Source organism: Neolamprologus multifasciatus, chromosome 1 (genome assembly GCF_963576455.1).
Source record: "Neolamprologus multifasciatus chromosome 1, fNeoMul1.2, whole genome shotgun sequence".
Taxonomy (NCBI): Eukaryota; Metazoa; Chordata; class Actinopteri; order Cichliformes; family Cichlidae; genus Neolamprologus; species Neolamprologus multifasciatus.
Genome location: NC_140439.1, coordinates 26560387 through 26575813, shown reverse-complemented (window position 1 = coordinate 26575813; position 15427 = coordinate 26560387). Strand labels below are relative to the sequence as shown.

The 15427-nt window shown below is 39.2% G+C and overlaps 1 protein-coding gene across 1 annotated transcript; it reads left to right on the top strand.

Annotated features, from left to right (window-relative positions):
• The first annotated feature begins 614 nt into the window (after nucleotides 1-614).
• On the top strand, nucleotides 615-15427 carry LOC146525876 (telomeric repeat-binding factor 2-like). The gene is made up of 11 exons (XM_085158950.1): nucleotides 615-1081; nucleotides 1936-2031; nucleotides 3758-3888; nucleotides 4095-4181; nucleotides 4991-5131; nucleotides 11727-11851; nucleotides 12198-12731; nucleotides 14217-14363; nucleotides 14531-14601; nucleotides 14726-14769; nucleotides 15091-15427. The coding sequence occupies exons 1-11, from the start codon at nucleotides 931-933 to the stop codon at nucleotides 15247-15249; spliced, it is 1686 nt and encodes a 561-aa protein (XP_085015076.1). The 5' UTR covers nucleotides 615-930; the 3' UTR covers nucleotides 15250-15427.

Genomic DNA, 15427 nt, shown 5'->3' with positions numbered 1-15427 from the left:
CCCTCTGCATAACCTTCATTATTACATCCTTGAACCTTCTATGTGGTCTTCCTCGTTTCCTCCTGTCTGGCAGCTCTGGATTCAGCATCCTTTGTCCAATATATTCCACAATCTCTCCACTGTGCATGTCCAGACCATCTCAGACGTGCTTCTCTAGCTTTGTCTCTGGTACTGCCTACACTCTTTTTTTACCTCCCTTGTTCACTGTACAAAAAGGTTGACCCCACGCACCATCACTAACCTACTAAGCAAATCAGCAGCAAAAAAATACACACTGTAATTACATAATTAAGCATTTAAAGTCTTCAAAGTTTAGTTGAGCTTCATTCAGAATCCCTCCCCAGAAACAGACATGCACAAAAATGTAAATGAGAGCAATTATTTCAATAGGGGAACACCAAACTTTTAGTATTGTTGTAATGCAAATATTACAGCAACGTACAGGTGTGCTGAGTAGGCAGCGATGGAGCAAAACGCTTGCAAGGTACAAGTAATGCAGTAAAAAACATTTGAAAAGAAATGTCTTTAAAAGAACAGCGCTGCTTCTTCCAGTCCGCTGGGTGGCAGCATAGTGCTATCCTGCTAGTGCAATGTCGGCTCAGAGATGAAGCGCTTGTGTTTTGTAAGCTGAATTTTGACTTTCAGGCAGAACTCTTTTTAAAGTCTTAATCAAATGTTGTATTTTTGATATTGGACTGGCAGTCATGATTGTAGTTTCACCAATTTTTACACTTTTAAACGTTATTTGGGGATATTTATTGTCTTGGTTGAGTTTGTCTTGTGGTTCTGTACAAATGGAATGACTTAAGTGTGCCTGAAAAACTAAATTCGGAGAATAAAGTGCCCTGTTCTGTCTTTCGGCCAGCCTTCAAATTTTCCCCGCCTTCACCCTAAATGCTTTCCTGCTTTACCGTTTAACTTAACGTGAATATGGCGGCAAAGGAGACTGTAAACAGTTACCAAGTGAGCGTTGAATCTGTCGTGAACGGCTGGCTAGTGGATTATTACTTCTTTTTGGCAGTAGAGTTCTTTAAAAATGAACAATACGAGGATTTCTGTGCCATTATAGATATACTCGACTGTAAGTATAAACAGTGTTTTTGACTAGTTTAGCTAGCTCGTAACCAGCTATAGTACTGCCAGAACTGCCTAACTTCGTACCAAACTTAATACAAGTTAGCGGACTTAAATATTAGTGCTCCTTTATAAGTTGTCTTCTATCTTGGTTACGATAATACATGCTCTTAAACTTTGCAGGCGTCAGCTGACAGAAAATAAATGAATAAACGGGGGAAATTTCACGAATCGTGTTGTGAGAGTAAGCGGACTCATCGTCTTGTTATGTCGAGCTAGGCTGCTCTTATTTATTTGTTTTGGTCTTTTATATACACAAGGAACAATTTCAGTTCTATTTACATGTATGTACGTTCACGTAGTGGTTTTTCAACATACTAAAATGTGTCTTTTAAGAAAAAAATCAAGGTGATTTTAATGACATATTTATAGTTTTATTACCATACAAAATACATCTTTTTCCTCAAATACAACCTCCATACGCCTTATTTTTGGCGTTTTTTTTTTTAAAATTATTTATTTATTTATTGAACTTGTTTCTAGGGTATAGACTTCTCTCCAGGAGACATGATAATGGAGTATCAACAGAACTGTCATAATGCCAAGTGTTTATATAGCTGTACTTCTAATGCTGACGAACATGATTCTGACATTACCTGAAAATGTTATTTGTAGCCAGTCAGTAAAATCGGTAAAATTGTGTGAAAATCGGTCATGTATTCCTTCAATTTGAGACACCTCAGTAGACGTTAAAAAGTGGGCATATAGCCAGCTATTATTGCCAGTTACTTAGGCTATTTTGTGTTATTAATTTCTGTGTGTTTGGGGGAAATAAGAAGCTTCTTTATTGTTTTATTGCAGGTATTATGGCGCGCCCTTTGGAGTCCACGGATGACATCGCAATGAAATTTCGAGTGTTGCAGTTTATCTCCCGGATAAATGAGGGTGAAAACCTTGGTGAGCTCAACATTAATCAACAAGATCGGCACATCTGAGTATTACTGTGGTTCTTTAAGCGACATCAGTGTATAGCTCTGTGCATCAAAATAAATCATTTGCAAAAATGTAATAACTTACCTGTCAAATGATTAAAAAAGGGTATGTAACTAATCTGCAATACATTGTACCACAGTTATGCCGCAGTTAGACACATTTAGAGGCCAATATAAATAATAAAAGCTTGTGATTAGAGTCTGACTACACACTCACTGGCTACTTAATTAGTTACACCTTGCCTATACTGGGATTGATCACCTTTTGCTTTCAGAGCTGCCTCAGTTATTTGTGTCACATAATTTTCCTTCCTTGGTCCATATTGACATGATATCCATTGATAAATACCAGTACACATTTTTATGTAATATTCTGATATCATAAAAGTATCATATCACAATGTCACTGTTGTAGCAACGCCATGCCTTGATGTTCACTAGTGTGGACAACAACGAGAAAAGCCGAGGCATGTCTCAGAGCAAGAACCACCTGTCAGCTTCCAATGATTTAGTGAAGCAGCTCCCTTTTTAGATCCTAACTTCCAACAGAGGAAAAGTAGTTTGTAAAACACCAAGGTGGAAATGTCAAACTTATTTCACTACTTGAGGTGGTGCTAGTTTCAGTCATTATGCAAATGTACTGTTTATAAGATTGGGGAAACCTGCAGTCAGCTGAGACTGAAGGAGTCACTTGGATGAGTGACAAAACGTTTCTCCCACTGAAAACGCTGCGTCCAGATGAACAGAATCAACTAACAACAGAATTGGAGACTAACATGCTAAAGTCACAGCGGAGATCAAAACTCACCAGACCAGGCAGAATTTTCCATTTTGAGTGAATGAGTCAACTCAAAATAGTCTCACAATTCTCCTCTGACTTCTCGCATCAACACGACAATTTTTATTCAGCAAACTGCTGCTCACTGGATGTTTTCTCTTTATCTGACCATTCTCTGTAAACCCTAGAGATGATTGTTAGAGAAAATCCCAGTACATCTTAAATGCACAGACCAGCCTGTCTGGCACCACAAACATGCCATGTTTAAAGTCACTGAAATTCTTATTCTGATGCTCGGTTTGAATTCCACACGTAGTCTTTACCATATCCAAATCCCTAAATGTGCTACAGCTGCTGTGGTGGGATTTTAGAAATTTCTATTAAGAAGCTTTTGAAACTTATTGGTATTATTGTACCTAATAGTCCAGTGATGTCCAGTGAGTGTATACATGGTATATAAAGGACATCTGGCGACATATCAATACTAGGACTGCTTCTGTAGCGCTCAGTTGTCAAGGCGTCACTCACATTTACAACTAAAAACAGACAACGTAGCAGAAACATATCTAAGAGCATGGGTGTGTTAAAAACATTACGCTCAAGCTGCTCAGGTTTTTAAACAAAAATCGTTTTTAAAAGAGAATCCAATGAGCAGTTTATTTTAAAAGACCTGGGGTTTTTTTCTCATTTTAATATTTAATATTTTAAAAATTGCTTATTAAAGAGACAAATGTAATTTTCCATTATTACTCAATTGATAGAATACTTGATAACAAAACTAAGTTTGATTTCTGTCATAATCAATAGCCTGATTCACAGCTTTCTCTAAATTCATATTTGAGGTTGACATCTCGTCATACTTTAATATTGTGAATAAACACAACAGGGAATATTGGTTTGTCTTTGCCTACAGGTGTTTCATTTGAAATGGATGTGCCCTCAACTCCTCTGGAATCGGCCTTAATGTTACTGGAAAAAATAAGCCAGGAATTCAGTATCCCACAGCAGGAGTATGAAAAGGTGTCCTCTTCTCTTAAAGATATGGTAAGCATTTCTCTTGTGCTGAATTCCTTTATTGTACTTCCATTCAAAGACAACTTCTCCCTAAATTAAGTGGGTTGTTTTTGTTTTTACATTTTAAATATCTGCACTTGTTCAGCTTTTACATTCTTACATACGTCTACAAAGGCAATCAAAACAGTGGTTTCTAATTCTATTCTGTTTAACAAATAATATATTTCTGTCTTTAGATTGTGGGGATTTTCATCAAAAACAGTAAGTTTGAGAAAGCAGAAGAGGTGCTGATGAAACACTTTCCTCCCAAAAATATCGGAAAGGTGAGGTTACTCGCTAAAACCTTTTTTCACTACACGATAATAACATTTACATTAAAGTCAGTGTGTAACTTTATCCCTGCTTATAAGTTATTTTGTAAAGTCTTGTTTAAAAATTGATAAGCATTGTCATATCAATGTTGATATGCTGTGTAATACAAAACAACCAGGATGGGAAGCTTTTTGACATGTTAAACATAACAAATAAGGGCTCGTAATCAAATTTCAGAAGATGGTGATGATGTGGTGCTAATCGTTTTATAGCTTTTAAGTGTAGACAAAGACACAACGGATAATTTCATTTCAGATCTACTAGGCTTTGCAAGCTTAGGCCATAAATATACTGGATAATGGACAGTCTACTTTCCCATCTTGCATCTCCTCACCAGCCACAGTCATCAGTTTGCTGATATGATGATAGCGCTGGTGCAGGAAGACATTATGTGGAAAAGACAAATGAAAATGGTTTAGCTTGCATGCATTATAAGTGTCCCTTTTATTATCTGGATTGTGGTTGACTCATCACTGAGTGATCTTTGGATGGTGGAGCCTCATTTCACTGTAGAATCCTCCCCAACTTTTTCTGCATTTGTTTTTTAGCTCCAGCTCCCTCCAGTGGCCAACCTCCCCCTTTACAACAAAACCATCAAATAACTGCATTGGCTAGTTTTCATTTTCTGTCACATGAATGTTAAACAATGTTGGGTCTGATTTTATTACATCCCTAAAACTATTTAAAAATTAAAATGGTGCAAGCTAAGATATTTAAACACGTTATATTTTTAATGCCACGTTTCTCACATTTTCTGTAGAGAGCAACATTCATGGGTCTCATCAGGAAAAAGAATAAGATCCATGAAGTCACTGAGCAAATCAACTTTCAGAACTTCAAGGAGGAGATGCTTACGTTTTGCCTGAAGATCTGCCACTTCAGCCTTCCTCTTCTTCATAAGGTATACATGCTCTGTATTAAATATGTTTGGGCTTTTTTTTTTAGTTAATTATAGAAACTAATCAATACAGGGCTCGCAAAATTTCAAAATCCCTGGTAGCCCTTCGGGCAGGGACTCTTCAGTTTTTGGTAGCCCAAAATAAATTTAAGTAGCCCGAATAAAAAAGAGTAATTTTTTTATTGATGTTTTGTTTCCCGTTTTGTTTCCTTTACAATATTATACAGTATAATATTGTAAGTATAATATTGTAACGGAAACAAAACATTAATCAAAAAATTGTTGAAACACAAATTTCAACATTGAATAAAAATTACAATCATCAACTCAAATACTTGGTTCTAATTGAACAGAAATTTCTATGAACTTGTAAGAACTGTGTAGAACATGAATCAGTCTGTGTCAGATCCTGAATTTGAAATTTCCACTGAAGTCACGGGTAAGAGGCAAGTGGAACCAAGATCGAGGCCATTTGCTTTTTAAAGTTTGCAAAGACTGCTACATTTTGCCAGTGGTAGTTCACTCTTTGCAACATAGTCTGTTCTAAACAGATTTTTCAGGTTTATTTTTAGTATGTTATTTGCAATTGGTGTTTGTTCTGGGAAAGATATTACAGACTGAGCAATAATGCATTTCTTGCATTTCTCATGGGTTCTAATGGGGGCCTTTCATAAAATTACTGGTCCCAGTAACAAAGGCGCTTGTCGACTCAGAAATCGAGGGAAAACCAACAACACACCCGGCAGAACATTATGTTATTTACATAATTTAAGTGGTCCGCAGGTGCGCATTCGCTGTCAAAATAAAAGACGCGCACCAGATAAGAAGTTGCAGCGCGCGTTTGCGTCCATATAAAAAGCACTGTTTTTGTCCGCTAGAGTGGGATTTTCACAGCGCATTCTGCACCACCTCTCTGTGCGTTCATCATTTGTTTGAAGCCAGCTCACCTCCTGCAACCACTTTTCCGAGAATACGCGCTTCTTTTGTGGTTCGGACTCCTTCTGACATTTCTTTGGAGGTGGAAGAACACCAAAGTAATTGCTTAAAGGAGCTTGCTTCTTCGACATTTTTAAGAGTAGGGATGGGTATCGTTTAGGTTTTATCCGATACCGGTGCCAAACCGGTACTTTTGAAACGGTGCCGGTGCTTAAACGGTGCCCAAACCGGTGCTTAAAGAATGGAAAACACAAAATTGGTCCAAAAACCTCTCATGTTCAGCTGTTTTTTTGTAAAAAGATAACAATGTTAGTCTTTTCTGCAGGTATAGGGCATATATGGTATCACTCTGGGCTGGAAGCAGTGCTTAAACAATGGAAAAAACACAAACTTTGTCCAAAAACCTCTCATGTTTAGCTGTTTTCCACTTTTTCTTCGGTCATTTTAGCCTTTTTGGCCAGGGTGAAGGGAGTATCTGCCATCAAACAAGAAGACAGCCGCATGTAGCTATGATGGTGTTTGCTAGTTCACGTTACATGCATTAATTTAATAAGGCGGTTAGCTTACTCAACGTAAATTACACACGAACAACATTAAGCTACTCACGCAGAGAAGAATGGCTGCTGCTGCCATCATCATTTCTGCTACACTGGCAGGGCTAGGTTCATCGGATTTAAAGTGTGACCTCCTTTGACAGTATCAGCTTAAAGCACTTGTTGCAGGCTGCTGAGTTTGCATCTTTTGCTGTGAAGTACAGCCAGACTTTTGACCGCTTTGCCTTGGGCATTTTTAATCTGTAGCTCTGCTCTAAAAGAACGTACGTACCTGGACCCGCCTACTATCCTCGAAACGTAAAATGATTGGCTAGAATCTAAAGTGTATCATTCCATACCAGTTGGTGGCGGTAATGCACCTTTCAGTTGTTTGCCAACCGCCAATAGAAATGTAAGGAAGAAGAAAGTGTATCACAGCTCAGGAAAAAAAAGCACCGAAATAAAGCACCGAAAGGCGCGCTGCTTTTCGGTCTGGTTACTACCGTTTATGTCAGAACCGGTGCCATGATGGCACCGGATACCGGTACCCATCCCTAGTCTTTAGCTATGTGCGTGTCTCTGTGTGTTTCCCGCACACTTCTGGAAATGCTACTGCAGGCAGCTTTGTTTATGTTCACCTGTCACGCTACCTCAACTTCTCTGATGGATGATGTGGAGCTTGTTGTTTGCCAACAGCTAGAGACAAGTTGTTGCTAAATTATACCCCCAAGCAACATGCCCGTGTACAAAACTAAGGTGAACTACTGCTGGGAAATTGATTAATTGACTGGACTTTCAACCAAAACTGTATTCATTGTTGCCATAATTCCCAAATGTGATGTTTTGCTCTCAGTTCATAACAAATTCATTTTAAATGATCAGCAGTTGCACCTGTATGTTTAAATGTGATATGGATATATTATTATATATGTTATTATAAAGATATTGCCCAATCTTTATAAAGTGATATCTGCATTTGAATATGCAGACGAATGTTGGCAAACTCTTCTGTTACCAGAAGCCTTTCATTTGTTGTCCTTTTGTGATACAAGTTAAGTTGATCAGTTTGTTTGAACAGTCTTTGGTTGCATAGAGGTAAGCGGTCTGTGTAGAGAGCACAACGAGGGATTCCACTTGCCAAAATGCACTCTCAGAATCACTGCCTCTCATTTAGCTTTTTATTAGCTTTTTTCAAATGTATCTGGATTCATAAACAATGACCGGAACAGGAACTCTTAGCCTGGATATCCGCTGGCTACACTGGAAGCGCCGAGAAATTGGCTGTTTTCCCCAGAGGCTAAGTCAGCAGAGAAGCTTATGGGTTTCCAGACCGACCACTGGCCCTATTTATAAAGAGTTTATATGCAGGCATAAGCTTTAAGTACTTCGGTAGGTCCTCACATTTTAAAGTTTGTTAATTGGTTGCTTTTTTTTCTTTTGTTAGGGGTGTATATGTAGATGATGTTTATGCATATAAAGTGTATATGTCCATTTTAAAAGCTAATTTTATGTTTTATATCCATTTAATGTCTCATAAGACTGTGATTTATTTACGAAACGGGCTCCTTTTGCATTTTTCCCTCATAAAAACGTAATTTTAAGAATTATGTATGAATAAGTAAACATTGTGTTGTATGAATAAGGGGCCACTTTCACAAGTATAAGAGCTATATATGAAACATAAACATTTTACTTCAGAGGCGGTGGGAAATTCCTAATAAGTTATTTCTTTTTCACATGGGTGTGTTAAAGGATAGACTGTTATCGCTCCGTATGACAGCATATTTCCATAAGCTGGAACTCTGCCACGCCTCTCCTACAGTAACATTCAATATTAATTTGATACTATTTTTAGCTAGCAGTAGGATTATATAAAATGAGACCATACTGTTGTGCAAGCATCTGATCTGCATCGCTGAGACTCCTTGCATGCGATACGGTTTGCCTTTGGTGTTTTTATGCTGTAGTGACTCCCTAAAGAGGGTCGCACACAATAGGGAAATAATATACACTGAGTGAAATGATCCAAGGATGCCTGGATAAAGAAAGAAAGATGAATAAATGAATAAATGTCTTCAGTGCGTGATCGAAGACTCCACTAAGTCTTTTTCTCCCTGGAGAATCTCCTTTTTCTTCCCTGACACATTGGAATTCTTCACAGCTGCACGTGAAATGAGAGGCTTCCCGATTCATTTACACAAAGGCAATCAAAACATAACAGCCCACGATATCTGGCAAATTAGTGCAGCGCAAGCAGTGTGGTGTGGGCTCCAGAAGAGGCCAAGGAGGGGAGGCAGAGGTCTGCGTGTTGCATGGGATTCATCACATGGTCGCGTGTGTCCCCCCACGGTTCCATAAGGAAGATTTGTGACACGGATTTACTGCAGCTTGTGCTGTCTAACCTCTAAATCAGCCCCCTCCTACACGTCAGACCCATACTCCCTTTTTACATGCAGAGACACTCGGACTCACACGCACTCTACATGGTCACGGAGGGGGCGGGTAGGACGTCGAAGGTGCAGGGGGCGAAAGGGAAAGGAAGAGAGGTCGAACTGCCCTAGTCAAAAAGCCTCCTCTCTGCAGATCAAGCATCCGCCTGTCTGGTAATGTGTTGTCATTGACCAATTAGGAAATCCAGATCAAACGGGCGCAGGGAATGGCCTCTCACTGGCCCTCTCTAAGCACTCTGCTCTTTTTAATTGAGCACATTTGTGGAATGAGAGGCTTCTCCCCGGAGGGACCGATGGCTGTAGATACTAGCAAGTAGGGATGGGTATCGTTTAGGTTTTATCCGATACCGGTGCCAAACCGGTACTTTTGAAACGGTGCCGGTGCTTAAACGGTGCTCAAACCGGTGCTTAAAGAATGGAGAACACAAAAGTGGTCCAAAAACCTCTCATGTTCAGCTGTTTTTTTGTAAAAAGATAACAATGTTAGCCTTTTCTGCAGCTATGGGGCATATATGGTATCATTCTTGGCTGGAAGCAGTGCTTAAACAATGGAAAAAAACACAAACTTTGTCCAAAAACCTCTCATGTTTAACTGTTTTCCACTTTTTCTTTGGTCATTTTAGCCTTTTTGGCCAGGGTGAAGGGAGTATCTGCCATCAAACAAGAAGACAGCTGCATGTAGCTATGATGGTGTTTGCTGTTCACCTTACATGCATTAATGTAATAACGTGGTTAGCCTATTCAACGTAAATTACACACGAACAACATTAAGCTACTCACACAGAGAAGAACGGCTGCTGCTGCATCATCATCCGTCATCATTTCTGCTACACTGGCAGGGCTAGGGGCCAGGACTCTCCTCTTCGGGTTTTTGGGGGATGTTGCTAATTCCGGGTCCGATAACAGGCAACCCACAAGCAGTAGATGTGCTCGGTGTGAGGTCTCGCAGCAAGCTATCAAATACGGCGCATTTCTCGGCTTTAAAAAAAAACACTATGCGTCGCCAGGTGTTTCATCAGATTTGAGGTGTTACCTCCTTTGACAGCATCACAGTATCAGCTTAAAGCACTTGTTGCAGCTGCTGAGTTTGCATCTTTTGCTGTGAAGTACAGCCAGACTTTTGACCGCTTCGCCTTGGACATTTTTAATCTGTAGCTCTGCTCTAAAAGAACATACGTACCTGGACCCGCCTACTATTCTCGGAAACTTAAAATGATTGGCTAGAATCTAAAGTGTATCATTCCATACCAGTTGGTGGCGGTAATGCACCTTTCAGTTGTTTGCCAACCGCCAATACAAATGTAAGGAAGAAGAAAGTGTACCACAGCTCAGGAAAAAAAGCACCGAAATAAAGCACCGAAATGTGCGCTGCTTTTCGGTCTGGTTACTACCGTTTATGTCAGAACCGGTGCCATCATGGCACCGGATGCCGGTACCCATCCCTATTTAAGAGTTCTAAACAAATGTCTGTCCTCCTCCAGAAAATCTTATGTACGCAAACACACGTTGCAACTTCTTATCTGGTGCGCGTCTTTTATTTTGACAGCGAATGCGCACCTGCGGACCACTTATGTGCACCTCTGGTTATTTAGCTCGTCATATTGCAGCCACAGAAATTCTTTTGTTGTTGTTTAAGCTTGCTGCGGGAGATTTCACTTGTCATGTTTGCATAGTAAGCTAACGATTGATAAGACGATGTCAGAGGAATTGGTGCTCAAATTATCGTCACTCACCAATCAGTACTGTCGCTCTCTATACACAGTTCGCGCGATTGCAAAGTGAAAGCAAAAAACAAGCGCAAATTCTGGCTCACCGATGCCAATGACATAATTACCCAGCTACATTTCCGAAAGAATGCAAAAGCATTGACATATATTTTTCCTTCCTATGATAGCCCGACGGGCAGGGCAGATATAGATTTTGGTAGCCCGACTGGAAAAATTGCTAGCCCCGGGACGTCGGGCTAGCGATTTTGCGAGCCCTGCAATAGAATAACTTTAAGCAATGTGAAGTCCATTTAAACATTTGGGGTCAACATTGGCCCATCTTTGCATTTAGACATTTCAGTACTTGTTGGGAAAATGGAATGTACACTGCCCGGTGCATCTGCAAAGAAATTGCTGCTACATGAGGTTGACAGCATTAAACTGCAGTCCAGCATTAAACTGTACCTTCTAAACCAAGTCTCCAGGGTTTTGGAGATATTTTTTTTGTTGGTGTTTTTCTTGTGAAATTATCAGGATTTCTATATGTTTCTTTATTATGTCTATTCTTCATGTACATCCCCGCTGTACTTTTCCTGCTTAAGGATTAAGGATTTCATAGATCCAGCTCTTTCAGCTCAGATATAATATATCCTGACACCTTGATTTGTAGTATCTTCCAATACTAGTATTAATCAATAAGTTCTTCTTTGTGAGGAAGAGACCAGAATGTTTACGGCTGCAAATATCAGATTGCTTTCGTGAGCAGTCCTAATAGCTCATTGTGTTTAGTAAATGCATGAAAGTTTCAACTTGCTGTATATTATAAATTTAAGTGCATTGTCTTTTGACTAGAATTGAGATTCAAATGAAGAACAAACCATGTTTCATATGTAACCAATTTAGAAATCCTGTTCGTGGAAGTTTCTTTGTTGTGAATTTGTGTGTGTGTGTGTGTTTGGTTTATGCATCCCAGGCTGCAAAACATCTCATTGATAAAACCCCTGTGGATCAAGACAGCACGGCAACTGAAAGTGATGAACAAGCTGAACCTCAGCCATGCTCAAGTTCACAAATAGCCACTGTCCAGTTTGTACCATGGTAATTGCTTCCCTTCTCTTAGTTGATTAGTAATGTTAGTAATGTCTAATGTTAATGTAATGTCCACAGTAATGCCTATTAAGATCAGTGGCAAAACAACAGTCCGTTTGAAAATGTGTGAAGAAAAATAATCCTCCTTTTCTTTGAATTGGAAGTGATTATTAACTATATTAATACTCACCATTAGCAGCTGCATTAATTGTATGTTGCACTCATGTGATCGCACTATCCATGCATGCAAAAACATTTATGTATTTGATTAACTGTACATACTTTTTTGTTGTCAGGATGTTTGTTTGTCTGTTTTTCAGTTTTCTAGCGTTAATAGTATTTTATTGTCTTCCAGTACACATTCACTTATCCTGAAGACCAGGCTAGAAGCGGCCTACAAATCCCTGGCCACAGGTTTAAATAAAAAAACATTTGCTCAGTTGGAGGAAGAAGTAGACAGAGAGGAGCTGGAAAGAGAAAATTTTTGCGAACAGCTTTCCATGACTTCAGAGAGGTGCACAAGTGTGGACTTGGAGGAACGGTTATTTCAGAGAGACTCAGGAGGCCCTATGGAAGCTTCACCAGCAGACCAACCAACACAAGCAAATGCCATTCCTCCAAGTCGGGCAGATTTACACTTAAAGAATCCCATTGTGCTGTGTAAAAGAGAGAATTACACTGTGTCTCGGCTGGTGGTGGAACCAGACAGTCAGGCAAGTTCACGCTGCACAACCACTTTAGAGGAACTGGAACCTGAGGTCAGAAGGAAAAGAACACCACAAACACTGTCTGCATCTAATGAAAAAGACCGTCAGTGTCGGGGAACAGACAAAAAAGGTGCCACGCCCACCCGAAAGAGACGCATTCAAGCCAACAGAACTCGCACCAGGTAAGTTAAAGTAGCAAATAGCAAGATGTTCTTGCTATCCGGTCTTTAAGTCTGACGTCATTAGCCGTGCCTGGGCCCAAACTCCACTGCAGGTCCTTAAGTCACACGATCACTGCAGCATCACTGAGAGTTAAAAACTGTCTAAATTCTTTCATCTGTAATAAAATGATCAGTGTTCTGCTCTACCAGGTGTAACAATTACATTTAACATCCAGGCATTCATGAAAACAGAATCTATGAAATTTAACGGAGTTAGAAGTTAGCAGGAAGTTAGCTCGCTAGTTTCTATTTAAATATAATATACCATGTTCTGACTGAGGGATTTCTGAAAAAATTAAGATGTACAGCTCAGTTATCACTTCCGACATAAATGAAGACAGGAAAGTAAACAGCAGTGACTTTTGTAGGGTTACTGAAGTTGGGCTAGCTGGTATATAATGATGTGCTACGTGATCGCTAGCGATCATATAAACGGTGAAGCTGGAGGATGAATGCTAACCTTTTTCCACTCGATAAAAAGTTAACATGAGGGTTCCCAAAGGTTAAGGACAAATGCAATAGCATGGCAGGATGCTGTAAACGGACGTCAGTCAGGAGAACAACTGAGAGAATCCATCCACAATATGAGGTTAGTCATTAATATACTGCTGTGTGGGCTGGGCTGCAGTTACATCGTAAGGTTTTAAAAACTGAGATTTAAAATGATTAGCTGTAATAAAAACAGAGAGGCTGACAGTGATCACTGACTGTTTTTAGGGACTTGAGATTAAATAGAACAAGATACAAAGCATTAAAACATGTTCAATACACAACAGCCTTATTAAACATAGAGTAGTTTGGGCCGGGAAGCAGGATTCATCACGTCATCACTTAAAGACCGGATTGTTTCGCCTCGTCCATGCCCCACAACTTACGTCTGCCCCTCAGTTTGAGAACCACTGTGTTATGAGAAAGTTACTGTTTAGTCGATATATAACATTAAAAACCGTTTGTTTCAGCTGTTTGAGTTGACTCCTCTGACTCTGCATCCAGCAGGGAAAGTTATGCTGCAGCACAGCAGTTTGATGGTTTACTAAGCAATAAGTCCAAATGTGCATTTCTCACCTGTTACTGGTTACTAGAGTGTCAATTTTCAATGTTTGAACTTATTTTTATAATAACTTTGATGTGAAAACTAATAACAACCATCAATCATTTTTCTGCTACTTATCTGGCTCTGGGTTATGAGGGCCGTAGCCTGAGCAAAGATGTCTGGATTTTCCTATCCCCAGCCACCTGTTTTAGGTCTTCTGAGGGTATATGAGTTTTCACCATGTCAGCCGAATCACTCCAGCATGTCCTGGTCTCCTTCCAATTAGACATAGCAGAAAACACCCAACTAAGTTCTAAATCCTAGTAGGATGCTAAAAAAAAACAACTCACCCAATTGTCTTCTTTAGGTCCACAACATGATTGATATTTGATCAGTTTTATTTATTTATTCAGGAATCAGGATAATATGGACGTCAGTCGTACCACATCCTCTTCAGTGGAGAGCTCACCAAGTGAGTCACCTTCTCATCCTGTCCGACAAACAACCTCCACTCCTCACAAGGACTCTGGTCAAAACAAAAGTCCTCGTCTTTTAAAATGGTTAGTAAACGCCAGTAACTGAGTAACTAAAAATGGTGGAATACACCTGGGTGAATATTTCACCCAGCGTGATTGAGTAATAGTTCTAATCATTTTTAATTTTTATCTTTTGTAGTTGTGCTTAATCATTTTGCCAAACAAAAACACACTCTGGCTCTTATTCACAGGAAGCGACTGTACCATGATGCAAAGGAGAGCAAGGGCGATGAAGAGTCGTATGTTACCCCTAACAAGAGCGGTATGTAATACTTCATTAAATATAAAATGTTTATAAATATTCAATAAGACTAAAGCAAGTTTGCCATCTGAAACATCTGGTTTTAATGTTTTTCTGTTTGTTTGTTTTTTTTCTTCCCACAAAGGCTCAGACATGAGCACCATTTCAAATTCAGGCCAAAGGAAAAGGGTAAGTATAGCAAAACATGCTACAAAGCTAACCCGTCACTGTACTTTCCTGTGGATGTTATTTATATTTGAGTGATTATTCACATAAATTACACTAAGTCAAACTCAGGCATCTCAATTTACAGTTTAGCATATATATTTTGTTCCTCTTTTGCACAAAAAGTACTCATTTGCAAACATCATACAAATTTAGATTCCTGTGTGAATAATGCAGTACACATGAGGACATTTCACTTTAGTCAGTTACATTAAAAACAATTGAAACAATTTTTGCACTCTCCACAGTAGCAAAAAGCTAACAAATCTTTCGATTGTGTTGCAGAAATGGACAGAGAGTGAGACGCAGAAGTTAAAAGACGGGGTCAAAAAATTTGGAGAGGGCAACTGGTGTAAGATAAAGGAACACTACGGCTTCAAAGATCGAACAAATGTCAACCTGAAGGACAGGTGGAGAACAATGAAGAAGTCAAATATCGTCTGACTCACCAATGTTATTTTATCCCATCTCCATTTATTTATTTTTGTTTCTTAAGCAAGTTATTGATAATTTTAAAAATTAGTTTATAGATTTAGTAAATGTTCAGTGTTCATGGCTCAAAGATTGTTTCATTTTGAGGAAGGAAAAAATGTTACTGTAAGAATAAAAATCTTTGATAGTT

Excerpts from the sequence above, each read along its gene's own strand:
- LOC146525876 (XM_085158950.1), top strand. The coding sequence starts at position 931 with ATGGCGGCAAAGGAGACTGTAAACAGTTACCAAGTGAGCGTTGAATCT. Across the intron at positions 5,132-11,726 it reads GCCTTCCTCTTCTTCATAAG|GCTGCAAAACATCTCATTGA; the intron begins GTATACATGCTC and ends TATGCATCCCAG. Across the intron at positions 11,852-12,197 it reads ACTGTCCAGTTTGTACCATG|TACACATTCACTTATCCTGA; the intron begins GTAATTGCTTCC and ends ATTGTCTTCCAG.